This window comes from Cervus canadensis, chromosome 33 (genome assembly GCF_019320065.1).
Source record: "Cervus canadensis isolate Bull #8, Minnesota chromosome 33, ASM1932006v1, whole genome shotgun sequence".
Taxonomy (NCBI): domain Eukaryota; kingdom Metazoa; phylum Chordata; class Mammalia; order Artiodactyla; family Cervidae; genus Cervus; species Cervus canadensis.
This window is the reverse complement of record NC_057418.1, coordinates 29,300,700-29,318,679: the sequence shown is the minus strand read 5'-3', so window position 1 is coordinate 29,318,679 and position 17,980 is coordinate 29,300,700. Positions and strand designations below refer to the sequence as shown.

General features: G+C 50.0%; 1 protein-coding gene across 4 annotated transcripts in view; it reads right to left on the bottom strand.

The window, feature by feature from the left end:
• SYNJ2 (synaptojanin 2) overlaps window positions 1–17,980 on the bottom strand; it is a 108,025-nt gene that overhangs the window by 14,573 nt on the left and 75,472 nt on the right. For 3 of the 4 annotated variants that reach the window (XM_043457026.1, XM_043457023.1, XM_043457024.1), the window contains exons 15-25: window positions 16,937–17,129; window positions 14,663–14,821; window positions 11,785–11,941; window positions 10,556–10,673; window positions 8,829–9,047; window positions 8,665–8,743; window positions 7,230–7,398; window positions 6,611–6,784; window positions 3,858–3,992; window positions 2,277–2,389; window positions 1,069–1,177 (exon numbers count right to left, since the gene is read on the bottom strand). In XM_043457026.1, the coding sequence (XP_043312961.1) occupies window positions 1,069–1,177; window positions 2,277–2,389; window positions 3,858–3,992; window positions 6,611–6,784; window positions 7,230–7,398; window positions 8,665–8,743; window positions 8,829–9,047; window positions 10,556–10,673; window positions 11,785–11,941; window positions 14,663–14,821; window positions 16,937–17,129 (1,625 nt within the window). The remainder of the gene's footprint in view (window positions 1–1,068; window positions 1,178–2,276; window positions 2,390–3,857; window positions 3,993–6,610; window positions 6,785–7,229; window positions 7,399–8,664; window positions 8,744–8,828; window positions 9,048–10,555; window positions 10,674–11,784; window positions 11,942–14,662; window positions 14,822–16,936; window positions 17,130–17,980) is intronic. The other variant, XM_043457025.1, reaches the window with a different exon arrangement.

The following is a 17,980-nucleotide window of genomic DNA, read 5'->3' as shown; positions in this document are numbered from 1 at the left end:
GCCATATGACCCAGCAATCCCACTTCTGGGCATACACACTGAGGAAACCAGATCTGAAAGAGACACGTGCACCCCAATGTTCATCGCAGCACTGTTTATAATAGCCAGGACATGGAAGCAACCTAGATGCCCATCAACAGATGAATGGATAAGGAAGCTGTGGTACATATACACCATGGAATTTTACTCAGCCGTCAAAAGGAATTCATTTGAACCAGTCCTAATGAGATGGATGAAACTGGAGCCCATTATACAGAGTGAAGTACAGCCAGAAAGATAAAGACACATACAGCATGAGCTAAAGATATATATGAAGTTTAGAAGATGAAGGAGGTAACGATAACCCTATATGCAAAAACAGAAAAAAGAGACACAGAAATACAGAACAGACTTTTGAACTCTGTGGGAGAAGGTGAGGGTGGGATGTTTCAAAAGAACAGCATGTATACTATCTATGGTGAAACAGATCACCAGCCCAGGTGGGATGCATGAGACAAGCGCTCGGGCCTGGTGCACTGGGAAGACCCAGAGGAATCGGGTGGAGAGGGAGATGGGAGGGGGGATCGGGATGGGGAATACGTGTAAATCTATGGCTGATTCATATCAATGTATGACAAAACCCACTGAAATGTTGTGAAGTAATTAGCCTCCAACTAATAAAAAAAAAAAAAAAGAAAGAATCTAGGGATGCTGGTAATTAAAAAACTAGATGTTTTGTCTGAAGGAGAACGCCTACTTAACCATCTCTTTCTATAGAGCCAGCAGGATGTGTTAGTGTCTCGAGAGTGAACCTCTTCTAAAACTCATTTTCGTTTATTTCCATCTCTCCCTTAAGTGTGCCTTAATAATCTTGGGATTATTTTTATCTATTGATACTTACTGAATTTTAAATATGTAGTTCTAAATGGACGATAAATCTTCATAGATGAATTTTATAAAATGTTGCTAAAGATACTTTTACTGAATATTGCCTCCAGAAAAAGAGTCCTGTTTTTTTCCTAGGCCCCTTTCTGCAAGAATATGAGAAGAAAAGCAGAATCTCGAAGCAGCCCCGGGGGGAACACCTACCTCCTCTGGCTTCCAGGAGACATCGGATAGCTGCTTCCGCCTCCTGAGCATTGGTCGTTTTGATCTGCTTGACGTTATAAGGCTTACTTATCCCAGTCCTTGCTTTGGGCTTGAGGACAAAAATCAGGAAGAAACACATATTAGCACAAGTGGGAAAACAGCCTCACCCAGTGAGACCTCTGCTTATGGATCCATACGTGAGCGTGAGGTTGACAGAACTCCATCAGCGATGAAGGCACAACTCCCATCTAAACTGCATCCCTCAAGTCTCTTTCCCCCGGAGCACTCGAATACCCGAGGGAAGGGATGCAATGACATTTAGATGACGTTGGTCTCCCAAACTGGGTGGTTCTAGGATTGCACAAGGTGGACCAACCATCCTCTATCTTTATTTCGATAACCAGGTAAAAGCAAGAAGGATTAGTCAGAAGTCACTCCTTCCAAGGTCCAATGAGTCCCTCAGCACTTTCCAGATGTTTCTCAAAAGTGCTGATTCTACTTCTTAACTGTTCTACCTCTTAACCTCCACCTCTGGGTCGCCTTTGAGGACCTGCCTTCATCACTGTAACCCACCAAGGTCAAGTCAGTCCCCTACTCCTTCTGTGAGCATGGCCGTGCCCATCAGCTGGCCCAGCTCTCCTCACTCTCCCTTCCACCCGGCCCCCAACGGCACCTCCCTCCTTCCTCACCTCTAGCCCACTGACCTTCACCCACAGTCTTCTTTAGAGCTCAACACCACCCTCTAGAATGCTCTGCCTCTAAAATCCTATTGTTATTATTACCAGCATCCCTACTGCATTATTTAGATCTCTTTTTAAGTCTCTTCTCTCAAGACAACTGATCTGAACTTCTCATATTTCCCCTTCTACTAGCCCCTGCTCTACACACCAAGGTGAAAGGCAAGCGTCAGAAGGGAGAGAAGCAGGTATGTCTGGAAACCAACAGCCCCTCCATGAAGGGGCACTTGGGAGTTTTCATCAAATGTGATTTTTCTCTCTCATACTCTGAACGACCATTTAAAACCCTATAAAGGACCTGGTAGTAAGTTATAGGGTTTGGGGGTGAGTGGTGGATAGGCAGGGAGTTAGAGACAGAAATCTATGTATTCACTGGAAAGAGATGACCCGGCATGCTATTAGGGGCTATGCATGGACCATGGGGCAGATCTCACGGGTTTGAAAAGCTGGCCCGTTTCGCTCTGAACTCACCGGTTGCTGAGGGGCTCCCGGCAGGAGTTTTGCTGTCTGCAAAATTGAGTACTGCCCGTGAGTGCCGGAGGAGATGGAGGCATCCGAGGCTGATTTTTTCACCATGAAACCAGCTGTAAAAACCAAGGAGGGCAGAGACTCCATCTCAGTGAAGTCACAGCTGCTTCGACACAAAACTCCTAGCCAGCTGAGAGCACGGTCACGGTCACAGTCTGAGTACGTCCATGGCCTTCAGCGATTCAGAGGTGCTTCTGAGGCTCTCTTTGGATTCTCTAATAACTTGGGCCTATTAATGTAGATTCTCTGGAGAAGCAGTGTTTGAATGAAAATTTTAATCTAACATCCTGGGCAGGGGGGTTGTTAAATCTGACATAAAACCTAATCAATCATTTTTAAGTGGTTTAAAACACACTACTGTTATTAGGACCAAATTTTAAAGATGTTTCGTGGGCAAAGTCTTAAAAAATATTCCTACAGGAGGAGAATAAATGATATCTAATAACACTTAGACATTAATTAATCATATTTAGAACAACATTTAGTGATAGAAATACTAGATGAAAAGACAAATGACCAAAAAAAAAATTGGATACCAATTTTGTTAAGACAAATTTAAAATTTTGCACAGACATAAATATATCTAATTGGAAAAAGGATGGAAATCTTTTGGTTAACAACTATCATCGCTAGGTAAGTGAAATTAAATTTTTTACTGTTTCTATTATCTCTTTTTGTAAACCTCCACAATAATATAGGATATCACTTTATTTTTATTTAATATTTTATTTTCTGAGTATGAACTCTGAAAACTAAAAAATACGCTTAACAAGTCATGTGTTTCTGACTTGCCATTGATTACTATTGTGATGTAACCTAAGATGAGCCCAATTCTGAAAGTATGGCTTAGGAAAATCTTTACTGTCATGGCAGGGGAGAAGTAAACAGTGAAGGTAAATAGAAACTGATCAAAAGCGTGGTACAACCTTATTTCCGATTACTGAGGAGTACTTTATGGGCAAAGCATTGTTTTTTGGGGGAGTCAGGAAGAAAAGTGCCACGCTGAGACCCGGACTGGGAAAAGCCGATCTCAGCAGACTCGGGCTCACGGATGGAGTGGTGCCTGCTTAGAGGTGTGTGCATGGCCACCTTCCAGATCAGGGCACCTGGGCTTACTCGAGTCCTCGTGAGCAGAGAGAGGGTGGGTGGTGGTCCAGGAGAGAAGATGCTGAGAGATGCCTTTGGGGGTAGGGGGGAGAAGGAGCTCCAAATGTCCCCAGCTCGCTTGTGGCCCCTGTTCTCCAACCCATAAGGTTTCAAACTGAAAGCAGCTTCAAGCCAAAGCACAGCCACAGGAAGGCGAAGAGCAGCTTTAGGAAGGGCTGTTTTGATTTGCCCTCAAGACATAAAGCGATCTCTGATACCAAACTCGCCAAGGATTTAAGATGAAGAGGAGCCCGAGGAGGGGAGAAAGTGCTGTGAAAACCCAACAGCCGGATTTTAGAGCCATTCGCTCAGCAGGTAGGAAGGGCGCGGTTATTCCCAGCAGGCATCGTGGTGAGTGGAAAGCAAGCGGAGTCTTACTTGGAGGGGGGGGTCTCTGTGGAGGGTGAGGTGGCCGAGGCCGACTGGGAACCGACAGAGACCTGCTTGGAGAGCGGTGGCGGAAGTCCCCAACTGCTTCCAGCTCCTGCTTTAACTCCACCAGGTCAGCATCATCTGGAGGACACGGCGGGGCGTGAGTCAGGGCAGTCAGACTCGGGTCTGCAGGGACCCCTCCTGCAGGGCAGCTCGAAGGGGCCCTTTCTGCTGGCCTGGGTTGGGGGGGGTGGGTAGAGGGCACCCACTGCCTGCTTGGAACGCTCGGTGAGCCGTGGACAAGGTGTGGTGTCCACACACGTGAGAGACACCGAAGTATTTTAAAGTGTAGGCACACTTCCTTCCCAAATAATCCACAAGACTTGCACACAGAATGATGGCTGAAAACCAGAGCCCCTCCATTTTTCTTTTTTTTAGGGTGTGCTGTGTAGCATGTGGAATCTCAGTGCCTTGGCCAGGGATCGAACCTGCACCCTCTGCACTGGGAGCCTAGAGTCTCAACCACCGGACCACCAGGGAAGACCCCAGAGCCCCTCATTTTTCATCCCCCACTCTGAAACAGGGGAAGTGACAGTTTTGGCATTAAGGATGTTTTCACTTCTCTGCCGGCGGGACAGCCTGCCGTCCAGTGGCAAGGTCCCGCATGGAACATCCCTGCGCACTCAAGCCCCAAATCCCACAGCCCACACCAGCGACTGCCCAAGCGTTCGCCATCCTGACTCACCAGGGGCATGGGGAGGGGACTGATTATGTTTTTTTATTACATGTGTACTTATTACATTTGGGGCTTCCCTTGTGGCTCAGCGGGTAAAGAATCTCCCTGCAATGCAGGAGACCTGGGTTCGATCCTTGGTGGGGAAGATCCCCTGGAGAAGGGAAAGGCTACCCACTCCAGTATTCTGGCCTGGAGAATTCCATGGACTGTTCCCATGGGGTCGCAAAGAGTCGGACATGACTGAGAGACTTTTTTCACTTATTACATTTAAATTCAGGTCAGTTTTAGGTCTCTTCCACACCACAGCACACCCCGATTCATTTCATCCTGGCTCATCCTCCCATCCCTCAAATCTAAAAGCGAGGTGCGTCTCGTGAGCTCTGTTGGGGGAGGCAGGATATCTCCTTCTAAAGGGAGTGCCTGAGGGCCCTTTTCCAACTCACTGGAAAAGACCCTGATGCTGGGAAAGATCGAAGGCAGAAGGGAACGACAGAGGATGAGATGGTTGGATGGCATCACTGACTCAAGGCACATGAGTTTGAGCAAACTCCAGGAGAGAGTGAAGTACAGGGAAACCTGGCGTGCTGCAGTCCATGGGGTCGCAGAGTCAGGCATGACTGAGCAACTGGACTGAGGGCCTTAAAGCATCAAGATGTTCCTTCCATGTCCAGCAGGGGGCGAGTCTGCCCACATGTCAGAACCCCAGGCTGCTTTATTAGGTCTTCATTCAAAAGCCACACACCTGCTCTGCCCTCCAAAGGATGCCTGAATGACGGCCACCCTGGAGAAGAGGACCACTTCCTGTCTCAAGAGCACATCCCTTCAGCCACTTCCGCTCCAGGGCAGGAGCGCTCTGGACGTGCAGAGTATAGAAGCACCTTGATTCGCCGAAGAAAGCTGTTGCCTCTGAATTGGGCAGCAGTCTCACACACATCCGAGTCACCTGGGGGCTCCCTGCATCGCCAGGTTTCCAGGGTCCCAGCCACACCTGCCAGACCCACATCTCTATAATGTGGCAACTCATCAGGCCTCAGCAGTCTGTTAAGCTTCTCAATGCAGCCAGGCTACTGACTGGCTTTGGGACCAAATACAGTCAAAGGGGCTTGAGGGTGGTCTTTGTAGCTCCCGGGAAGCATCTAACATCACCCCTGTTCTTTGTTCTCAGCCACAGCTCAAAGGCTCCTGACATACAGCTAAGCCCCTGCACCTGCTCGCCTCCAACAAGGAGACACAATGTCCAACAACTGGAAGACACTGGTGGCTGTGGCTGAAACGGAGCTGAAGAGTTTGATGCAAAATGTGAACCCCTCTAATCATCTAGGGACCAGCAGTTCGATCCCAATGACTTTCAGTCCCTCTCGAGTCTAAAATGAGATAATGACATTAAGATGTAAAATTACTGTATAACAATATAATGGCACACAAATATAACCAGACACCAGCAACTCAGGACATTGATGATGAGTATGTGTCTTATGGGACTGAATCATAAAAGTCTTGGAGTGGGTGGGGGGGGATCACAAATGTAAAACCAGTTCAGAGCCATGCCAATTTAAACAGAGGAAACTAACTGACTCATTGGAAAAGACCCTGATGCTGGGAAAGATTGCAGGTGGGAGGAGAAGGGGACGACAGAGGATGAGATGGTTGGATGGCATCACCAACTCGATGGACATGAGTTTGAGCAAGCTCCGGGAGTTGGTGATGGACAGGGAGGGCTGGCATGCTATATAGTCCATGGGGTTGCAGAGTCGGACATGACTGAGTGACTAAACTGAACTGAATGGTCATGAATCTGGTGTGTTAGAGGGGTACCAGTTGTTGGAAAAAAATGAAATCACTAGAGGAAATCAGTGTGGTGGCAACTGCCTTCCCAGAGCCCAGTGTCCACCTCTTGCTATGACTCGTTTTACCCCTCTGTTCACGGGCCAAGCACACTGGATGGTGGCTTTACATGACGCCCAGCTGCTGAGCGAGGGAACGCTGCACCAGAGGCGATTTAGAAAAGGAAGGTCCACGCTACCTTTGTAGGTCGGACGCTGCTGCTTCTTGGCGAGTGCCGGTGACCTGCTGGGAGGTGCCGCAGAGGTAGAGCCGGGGGCATCGGAGACCTCATCTCCCCCTGGATCACTGTCTGAGACCACAGGCTGACTCAGCTCATCCGCCAGATAGTCTTCGTCATCTTCGAGAATATCCCCTTGGGGAAGGAAGTGTCACAGCAAACAGTTAGGGGAAAAGTGCAGAGTCGTTCATCGATGGGTCTGTTTCAACATCGAGGCCTGTGGCTCTTGTCAGGGCCCCCGAGGCACAGCCACCAGCAGCCCCAGGTACCCACGTGGCAGCCGGGCCGGGACCCCAATTCCACGGATGTCTGAGACACAGGACCAAGCCCACAGCCCTGACATCCACAAAACCACCGTCTCCAGTGAACCTCAGACACCTCCAGTTTTAGCACTGCAGGTAGCACCCGTCCACATGAATGCCCCCCAACTCCAGCCTGGAGAGTGAGGCTGCACTTCCAGGGGTCTCTGGAACCTTCCCGAGGGGGGTCTCAGAAGGGCTCTTGAGGCTCTCATGCTGGGAGAAGGTCTCGTCTGCCCGCCTCGCCACATGGAGCGGCAAGTCCTGGCAGGGTGTCTCACCTTCCGACTCATAGTCCAGACTCGTGAAGTCGAAGTTCTCCTCCAGCAGACAGGAGTTGGCCGTGGGGGACACGGAGGCCACGCTGTCCCGCTTTCGGATGATCTCCTCTTGCAAACCTTTCAGCCAGTCCTTGGTCTTTGGTCTGATCTTCACGGCTCGGCCCTTCACCTGAGGACAGAGTGGCCACCAGAGAATGACCGCTGACCTCAGACCCTCTGACCCCAAAGTGCTTCTCACTCGAAGGCACGCACCGGGAGCCAGCCCACCTTCACTTTTTGCCCAGAGGGTCTAGACCTTGGGCAGGCCCGGCACAGCTCACATTTGGCCCGAATAGAAGTCGAACTGTCATCCCAAGCGTTTCATTCAGTGTGAAATTAAAACCAGCATATTATCAATCAAAATGGAAACCACCGATATGCGCTGCATGCCCCAAACCATAGAGAAAAGTGAGTCGCTCAGTCGTGTCCGACTCTTTGTGATCCCATGGACTATACAGTCCAAGGAATTCTCCAGGCCAGAATACTGGAGTGGGTAGCCTTTCTCTTCTCCAGGGGAATCTTCCCAACCCAGGGATCGAACCCAGGTCTCCATCATCGCAGACGGATTCTTTACCAGCTGAGCCACAAAGGAAGCCCATGGAGGGAGAAAGACCCCAAAATTCTTGTTGGGGTTGGGGGGTTGGGCGCAGGGAGCCCCAGTCACGCAGGGAGCACTGTGCTCCAAAACTTGCTGTTTCTGCTCAGTCCTGCAAGGAGCCGGGGCTGGAGGGTAGATACCAGAAGCAGATGTGGTAATGAGGTGGTAATGAGACCACCTCTGTGGTGGTCTGGTGGTTAAGACTCTAGGCTTCCAATTCAGGGGGCATGGGTTTGATCCCTGGTCAGAGAACTAAGATCCCACATGTCTCGTGGCATGGCCAAAAAATAAATTTAAAAAAATTGTTTTATTTAAATAAAAAAAAAGATGTGGGGCTTCCCTGGGGGCTCAGTGGTGAAGAATCCACCTGCCAATGCACAAGATACAGGTTCGATCTCTAGACTCAGCCCCACGTGGTGCAGAGCAACTAAGCCCAGGTCACAACTCCTGAGCCTGTGCTCCAGAGGCCGGGAGCCACAGTGAGTGCATCTCGTGTGCCCCAAAGCCCACGCCCCACAACTAGAGAAGCCACTATAGTGAGAAGCCCACACATCTCAAGTAGAGAATAGAATCTTGCGCGCTACAACTAGGGAAAAGCCCATGCAGCAACCGAGAACCAGCACAGCCAAAAATTTAAAAAAAAAATAAAATGTTTTTTTAAAAGATGTGGTAAAGAGACACCCAGCTCCTGCCCTCCTGTGGGCATCTATGTTCACAGACCTGGCCACGCAGAAGCATAAGAAGCCAGCGGGGACAAGCAGCGGACCCCCCCTCAACGGGTGACCAAGCACGCCTCACCTTCATTCCATCCACATCTAGGACACTGAGCGCCGAGTGACTGTCGGCAAAAGTCACGAGCATCTGCCCTTGGTTGATCCTGGAAGAGAGGAGATTTGCCAGGTCAGCCCCGGGGACACGCTCTCCAGCGATGAGCACCCAGCTCCGCCCGAGCGTGTCGCCACCTGACAAGCACGATTGTCCCGTAATTCCCCAGGGTCTGCATGAGCTCCAGGCGCACGTCCTCAGGAAACTCGTCCTTCTCTTCTGCGCTTGGCGACTGCAGATTGACGACGACGGTGGCATCCGGGGGGCCCTGGAAAGAGGACACTTCCTGGAACACCCTGTCCCGAGCCCCCACGTCGACTTCTTGCACTTCCACCTCCACGATGGCCAGCACGGGTCTGCGTGAGACACGGAAGGAAGAGAGGGCAGCGTTAGCCCAGGGCAAGACCGTCCCCCAGCCCCACCGCCATCCCGACTCTGCTGTCAACAGGAAACCTCGACGACGCAGCCCAAGCGTGCGGCACCCCCTTGGGCCTGGAACCGAGCTCTCCGGTCCTGGGGTCTCCGTCCGTCTTTCCCTAACCTTGGCATTATCTTGGCTTTTCTATCTAAGGACGATTTGAGAGAAAATCCATACCAGCCATCAGCAAAGGTTCTTTACATGTAATCCCAGGACTGCTGGAGAAGAAAATGGCAACCCACCCCAGCATTCTTGCCTGGAGAATCCCATGGACAGAGGAGCCTGGTGGGCTACAGTCCATTGGGTCGCAAAGAGTCAGACAAAACGGAGCAACTAACACACAGGACCACTGAGGATGCAGAAAAGTGGGGATTCTCCCTGGGCTTGGGGTGGGGGATGGGGTTCAAGCATTTTACAGGGGGTGCTATTGAGTTAAGAACCTCAAAAGGGATCATCTTTTGACCAACAAATTCAGTTCTAGAATTTTGTTCTGAGGAAATGAGCAAAGAGTCAGACAAAGATTTATATACAAAGTTGATCTTTGCAGCACTGTCGATGGGAGGCACAAAGGAACAACATCTAATTGTCCCAGGAGAGGGAAGGAGTTACGACGCAGCCTCACAACTGTATGCTATGCGCTCATTAAGAACGTTTTAGAAATCTACCTGACATTCACTGAAAACAGATCAGCAGGAAATAAGGCAAACCTTGTAATTTTTACATAGGGATGGCTTTACTCTGCAAAAAATTTATAAAATCCTCTATTAGGCAGATGACATTGTCTTACTGAAGACATCCACCATATTAAGTGGATAAGTGAAACTATATCTAATATCCTGGGATAAACCATAATGGAAAAGAACATAAGAAAGAATGTATATGTATGTGTAACTGAGTCACTTTGCCGTGTAGCAGAAATACAACATAAGTCAACTATACGTCAATTAAAAAAAAACCCAAAGTCCTGAATCTAATACTGAAACTCTGTGGTGCTTTTAATAATAAAATATTAGGAAAATATTCATCAGTAGGTGAGTGGGTAAGTTCAATGGATCTATTAAGCGGAATACTGGACGGTGGTTGCAAATGAGAGTCAGATCTCTAATAGTGACATGACTATCTCAAAAATATTTAAGTAACAAAAAAGCAAGTTGCACAATGACATAATTCATCAAAAATGTAAATGACACAAAACAGCATGCAGGCTGTGTCTTGGCAATCTTCATAAACAAAATCACTTTTGAAGTGGAGCGGTGACAAAAGGCTAACACTGATTAATTCTTGGTGGCAAGCACACAGCTACTCGTCACACGTTCTTTACTCTTTACCGCATGTCACACACGCACACACACACACACATTCGGATGGGCAGGTCTATTCCCTGCACAGAGCACCCGACCCCACCTTCCCCAGCAGCAGACATGCCGATGGCGGCCAGGACCTTACCTGTGGTCAGATGCTTGCAGCTCTGCCCGGCCGTAATACTTGAGGGCACCGGGAGACCAGGTGTGTCTGAGGTGGGTGCCAGCGTCCAGATCACTGTCTAGAAGGTTGAGTTCTCCAGCTGCTCATGGAGGTGCCAATCAAGAGATGCACACAGAAGACACAATTGTATCAACATGAACGAATGCTGATTACATAGCGGGGGTCCATGTCATGGACCGCCTCCTATCTCAGACTCAGTGGCTCTAACACCTTGGGCTTGAAACTGTGTCAAGGTGGCCTTGGGGCCTGGGGTAAAAACCCCCTCCCCTGGGACTTCCCTAGTGGTCCTGGGGTTAAGACTCCGCCCTTGTAATGCAGGGGGTGTGGGTTCGATCCCTGGCTGGAAACCAAGATCCCATGTGCCCCGAGGCACGGCCAAACAAACAAAAAACACTCGTCGTGAGCTGGCAGAGTGGATGAGAACATGGCAGTCACTGCCGCAGGCATTCTGCCCCGGGCCTACGGGACACCTGCAGCTAGCTCTCTGTACAGCAGGGGAGGCAGAGGCTAAGGACACGAAGCTTCTTGCGCAGATGTCCACAAACTGATCTGGACAAAAACACAGCTTCTCAATCTGCAGGCAAGATTTCTGGCCTTTGCAATCTCGGCATCTGTCTCACCAGGACAGTTTAATTGTTTATGTATCAGTTTATAGGTGTTTGAAATTTTAAACAAACTGTACTTCTTGCTGGGCCTCAATCATTCAAAACGCAATCGATGACTAATGGATGAAACTTATCTTTCCTGCGTCTTGCTCATGTGTGATCTGGAGTTGGGGCTTTCAGCAGGTAAGAGCAGGGCTGAACAAAACGGGCTGGAGAAAGGGCACGAATGTGAGAGGCAGAGGTGCCCAAGAGGAGGACCCAGGGCCTCGCCCTGGTCCCCACCGGGAACAAAAGGCAGCGGGGTGAGGTGGTGTGGGCAGAGAGCCACGAGGCACATGTGCAGAGACCCAGGAGCCCGCACACTCGCAGGCCGCAGTCTCTAGAAAGAGGCCAGAGAGGGGCTCCCTGAAAGCACCACTCCCAAAGCTTAGGGGCAACATCTGGAATGAGTTTCATGTAGTTCCGGGTTAACAGGAGCCTTGTTCTCTAAACAGCGAAGAGCACTGGACTAAGGACATGTGATCTCCCCTGCGGCACACGGGTCACCGCCCCCTCTGGGTCTGACGGTGCACACGGGTCACCCACCTGTTCTGTCGGAAGGGTACCTCTTTCTCCACCACAGGACCCTGTCCGTCCAGGCGGGGGTGCGGCACTTGTCACTCGTATCATAGGCAGCGGAGCCCACGTCGTACTTGTAGGTGGGTCCAAAGTCAATGGTGCCCTCGTGAAAGTCTTTAAAAATCTATCGGGAGAAGTCACAGGACCATCTCAGTTCTCCTAGGTCACGTACATTACACATACCAGAGGGCATGTTCCAGAGCAGTTCTTTTTGTCCCCAAAGGGACAGAATCTACATCATAGTGGCAGGCATGTCGAAAACAGGACATCTGAATGCCTTTTAATTAGCGAACAAATCATCAATCATCTCTTTGTTCTGCCGACGGACACCCCACTGGGTCTCCCACCCCCCTCAGCACCGGATCTGTCACATGGGGGACGGTGACAGACACAGGCAAGGACGCAGCTTCCACGCTGAGGGGACCGTCCAGTCCAGCCCCAACAAGGCCTTGATCCGTATCTGTTAACTAAACCAACTGGCTGTCAACTGCAAATCGGTGCTCGCCAAGGGCGTTTGCCATCTGCGTCTGCGGAGACCGAGCCCCGTGCTGCTGCTGCTGCTGACCTTCAACACCCCGAGGTAGTTCAGGGAGAAGACTCTTGAGAGTCCCTGGGACTGCAAGGAGATCCAACCAGTCCATCCTAAAGGAAATCAGTCCTGAATATTCACTGGAAGGATTGATGCTGAAGCTGAAACTCCAATACTTTGGCCACCTGATGCGAAGAGCTGACTCACTGGAAAAGACCCTGATGCTGGGAAAGATTAAGGGCAGGAGGAGAAGGGGAAGAGAGAGGATGAGATGGCTGGATGGCATCACTGACTCCACGGATATGAGTTTGAGCAAGCTCCGGGGGTTGGTGATGGACAGGGAGGCCTGGCGTGCTGTAGTCCATGGGGTCACAAAGAGCTGGACACGACTGAGCGACTGGACTGAACTGAGGGAGATCAGGGTGGACAGTGAGGTACTCGGTGCCCCAGGGGCTCCGGTGGGACAGGTCTTTGATAGATATTTTCAGGAACTGATTTCCTGATCCTAATCCTTGCATCCCTTCATATCGAGAAAATCACTAAATCCCTTCGTCGCTAGCAGAAAACCTGTTGTAAAGTGAGCGCTTGATTGCACTGAACTCCTCCTTCACCAAAATCTTACATATTGAATTTTCCCCACTGCCTCTTTGGAGCAGTCTCTCAGAGCTGAGGTGCTGTCTCCCAGGCTGCTGTCCTCATTTTGTCCCAAATAAAACTTAATTCACAACTCTCATGTTGCGCATCTTTTTAGTCGACACAGGTAAGGAGTGGCTCAGAACGGAAGCCTAGTTTTCCTCCGTCTTCACTTAACCCTGGTCCAGCCCTGATGCTGTGGGCAGACCAGGAACAGATGCTCACTCGGTGTTCGAGTGGAAGGGTGTGGAGGACACTGGCAGGAGGACGGAAGAAGGACCCTTAACAGAAAGGCCTGTTAAGGTCACTCTGCCCTCTGGCCATCCCCAGCAACCCAGGTCACCAAGGGGGACGACAGAAAACCCGTAGGAATGACCGGATCTCGCTGCAGAAGGGGTCTTACCCTCCCTGCCCGCACCATCTAAAACTGCTGCGTTTTCACCAGGTGAATGGAACTAGCTGCGCTTCCCTCCCTTCCTCAGCCCGTCCTGCTAGGAAGTAAACAGGTACCGAGACGTGGAGGCCCACCAGTGTGATGAACTGAAGACAGATCTTACAGCTGAATCTTCTGTGTGACGTCGTGACCTGAGGCGGCACTAAAAACCTGCATTGGGTCGTACAAGGGAAGTCTGAGCTGAACTCTGACAGTCTCAGGCTGTATCATGGCTCTGTTTACTGACTGTGTGATCTTGGCCACGTTATGTGACCTTGACCTCAGTCTTCTTATCTATAAAATGGGCATAACACCTAATCTGTAGGATGGTCTTGAGGATTATGTGTACAAATCAGTACGTGAAGTGTATCAGTGTATTAAATGAATTTGTTAGCATGTTCACTAACAAGAAACAGAGGTATCACCGAAACGAATTGTTTTGAGCAGAGTCTAGCATGTCACTTGCTGGTTTAGTGCGCCCGACATACAGCCGTTCTTATGAGCCCCAGTCCAAGTACAGGGTGCTTGGACTGTGTACACCAGACCTGCCATCCTCATCAGCTGTGTGCGCAGAGGCTGATGTGGGGCTGTTTGAAGCAGCTTGGATTCAAACTGAGGCAGCCACTTACTCCCTGGGAAGCCCTGGACCAGGGTTCAGCTTGTCGGGAGGAGGAGGGGACGGCTTCCTGCCCCTCCAGCCACAGAGGCGCCTCCCACCCTGACCTCCTCCGGTGGCTTACGTGTAGCCAGTGTCCTTTCATATAGCGACAGCCCCTCTGGCCACAAGGAGACACAGACCGTGACTGCGGCCAGAGAAAGTAGGAGCAGGACACGAGTGTGGATGGATGCTCACGTGTCTCTAGCTTCTTATGCCGGGCACGTTTTCTACCATATCAGAATCAGTTAAATCCATGCATGAAGCTTAATTTGCAAACACAAGCGTGTACGCTCAGTAGATGCTGTTCCATCCTGGGGGCTCCCAGGTGGCGCTAGTAGTAAAGAACCCGTCTGCCAATGCAGGAAACAGAAGAGACACAGGTTTGATCCCTGGGTCAGGAAGATCCCCTGGGGAAGGAAATGGCAACCCACTGCAGTATTCCTGCCTGGAGAATCCCATGGATAGAGGAGCCTGGCGGGCTACAGTCCACAGGGTCACAAAGAGTCAGACAGGACTGAAGCAACGTAGAATGCACGTGTGCACGTTCCACAGCGGAGCAGGTGTTAAAAACTATTTCAAAAGGACGACTTACTTTTCCACTTGACTTCTGCAGCTGTAGCTGATCAAACTCCAGAAGCTTCTTCCAGTCTTGGCGTTTAACAAAATAGAAGACTTCTTCGTAAGTGAGATCAATGCGGTAGTTGAAATCACCACACCAAAACACATAATCGTGAGAGAAAATGTTTCTTCCCTAAGTCATAAAAAGAAAGAAATCCTGATGATTTGATCCATCTTGCAAGGAATGTGGGAGAGGGGGAAAACCAAATTCACTATACAGAAGGTAAGCAGATATGTTTTCCTTAAAATGTTATTTTTAAAACAAGAGTCTGTTAAAAGCATCTCATTTTTCACTAATGCCATAAAAACCTACTGATAGACTTGCACGCGGCTTACTTTTTACATCTTAAATAGTGTTTTTGAGCGGTCTGGGGAAAGCCCCAACCCTAATACTAGGCGCATGATGGCCAGTATTCACTCTGCCCATCAGATCTCGGCCACCAGGTTTTACCCCTGCTTCGTTATGTCTGTATCTGAAGAACAATGGCCCAAATATTCAGCGTTATGAGAATGAGGTTTAAGAAAATAAGTATAAATGCTCAGGACATGCAACTCTGTCAAAGCCAGTGGATTTCATACATTTTTATCCTTGATCCTCCATCACTCCCCTTGATCGGTCCCCCTGCCCCCAGCCCGCCCAGTCAGCTCTGCGTCCGCATCCAGGGCAGCCCTGTCGATCGCAGACATCTTCCCCTTCCCCACCCAGGAATCACAATAGCAGCGCAGTATCTGCCGCCCACAATGCTGGGCTCTGTTCTGGGGCGCCCCGTCCTCACAGTGGCCCTACCAAGCACATACTCTTGGTCCGCTAGCAGATTAAAAGAAAAAAAGAAAGTTCAGAAACTTTGCTGAAGGTTACACCACTAGTCCACGATACAGACAAGATATGAACTCAGACCTGCCATGCTCCAAAACCTGCTTCTGTTGTTCTACTTCACTGCGTGGTACTTCCACTCCCCTCAGCCCACAAAAATATTCTGGACAGAAGACTGAAATTATCACAGCCCAATAAAAGAACCGTGCAGAGCAGCCCTGCCTAAAAGAACACTCCGTAGTGATGGAAAGGGTCTGAACCTCAGCTGTCCAAATCCCAGCCACGTGGGGCCATGCACATGAAGTGCAGCCAGTGTGACTGAGGGCTTTTAGCTTTATTTTATCTATTTTACATTTAAATAGCTACTTGTGGCTAGTGGTTACTCTACTGAACAGAACAGATATAGAGTATGGGTACCCTCAATATTTCTACTGAAAAAAACCTCTATTATAAACTCTTTAACTATTGAAACTGTGTCCCATGTTTGCTATTTCAAAATAGCACTCTTCAAGTGAGAAGGGTTGGACTTTACTTTTTTTTTAAGTTACACGGGCACAAAAAGAAAATATTAGTCCTACATAATCTGGAAAACTACAATGACAAATTTCCCAACTCACTTCTTTCTTTTTATTCCAGGAAATAAAAGCTTCAACAAGGATTATAGCTCTTCTTCATGAAAACTAAGGAATTCTTGCCTTGAGTGCAGGCCAGTAATCAGTTTTAAGGGATCTGGCCTCACATGGAAGAGCTCTGTGACCCAGCCATGTCTCAGACAGAATCCGTGGCAGGAACGGCTGAAGTCTACCCTCACTGCTGGGGAACAGGTGTGTCTGCAGGGGGCTGAAGGTGTGCGAGACCATCATCTTTGCACAGAGAGGAAAACATTCAAATCTGAATTCGAAGAGATGCCCCCGCTACAGAATGAAAACTTCGGAACCCCCACTAGAGGGCGGCATGACTCATGATATTGGCAACCAAGAAACCAGACCAGGATCCGGGGGCTCCTGAGTCAAGAAACGGACTGGTTTCAAAACCAGTCTTTTCCAAACCACCGCAAGAAGATGCATGTGAGTCTCAGGAAAACCAAATTGTACACTGGGTTTGGATTCAAACATCCTTCACCAGCTTAAGACAGAGCACGGCACACGGGTTCTCCTTCCCAGTTCCACGAAGTTGCATTAGAATAAGAACACGCAGGGTGAGTCAGCATGTTCAGAAAGTTACAGAGATACAGGGGGAGCCGAACACTCCTGGGTTGGATGCCCCGCTCACCTCTATCTCAGCTTCCCTGGCTGGTTCCCCCACCTGGAGTGCTGAGCCCCCCAGGGCAGGGATGCTCCTAGAGCCGTGTGCCCCACCCTCCTGCAGCAGCGCAGGGCACCGGGCGGGGCTGACCCGAGCAGGGACCCAGCCACGGCCCGCCGCCCTGCTCACCATGGGGAAGCTCAGCTTCTGGGTGATCTCCCTGTAGTCCTCATTCCGCTCCTTCACTTGCGACTGCCCGGCGGTCAGGTGGCAGCAGACGAAGCAGAAGCTGCTGCTGTGGAACTGGAAGCGGATGGCCACGGCGCCCTTGTTCCCCGCCTTCCCTCCCATCCCCGTCTTCACCGTGTCAATCGCCACATCCCTGGAACAGAGAATGCACTGTTGTAGCCCCGCGTCCTGGGAAACAAACTCACTCAGAAGGACAATGCAGATAGTGGAGGGCAGTTTATTACACCGGCGGGCCCAAGGCAGAGTCTCCTCTTAGCCAAGGACCCCGACCAGTTTTTGTGAAAACCTTATATACCCTAAGTGTACTTGCTCAAACCCACCTCCCCAGATTCCTTGAAACTTAGTCGGGACAAGGTAAAAGAGAGGTTCGATCAAAGTTAACCCATGATTCAGGTGTCACAAGACTAGATAAACAGTGGATATTTATCAATAGGCCTGTGGTCATATCCCAATAAACATAATGGAATCTACCACTTTGTTCTGTTACAGAGATAATTAGCATATTCTTTTAGGCAACGGAAAGTCCAAGTACAAGTCCTGAGGTTCTTTTATCTGGAGGGTCTGGTTTTCCATTGGTATGCCATTCTTATAGACAGCGGGCTCAAAGTTCAGAGTCCGTTGGGAAGGGTGACCATACGTGTAGCCTAACGTTCGCAGTCTGGCCTAAGATGGAGCCCAGCTCTGTCTGTTTCCTCCTTCAGCACACGCGGTGGGGGGCTGTTCCCAGTGTCTCTGAAGGAAAAGCAGACGCTGTTCTGCTACAGAGACGAGCCACCTGGTGGCGGCACGGGGCTGGGGGCTCTGAGAACCCCCCACACCATCTGCTCAGAGGCTCCCATCTCCAGCGACCAGGCTGCATGGGGACCTGTGTGCTGCTGTCCACTCCACGTCACCCCAACCCTTCCTCGCCCCAGGGGCAGCCCCTGGGGCAGACGGGGGCATCCTCTCTGTGGTCCCAGCTCCGTCCGAGGTTGCTCACACAAG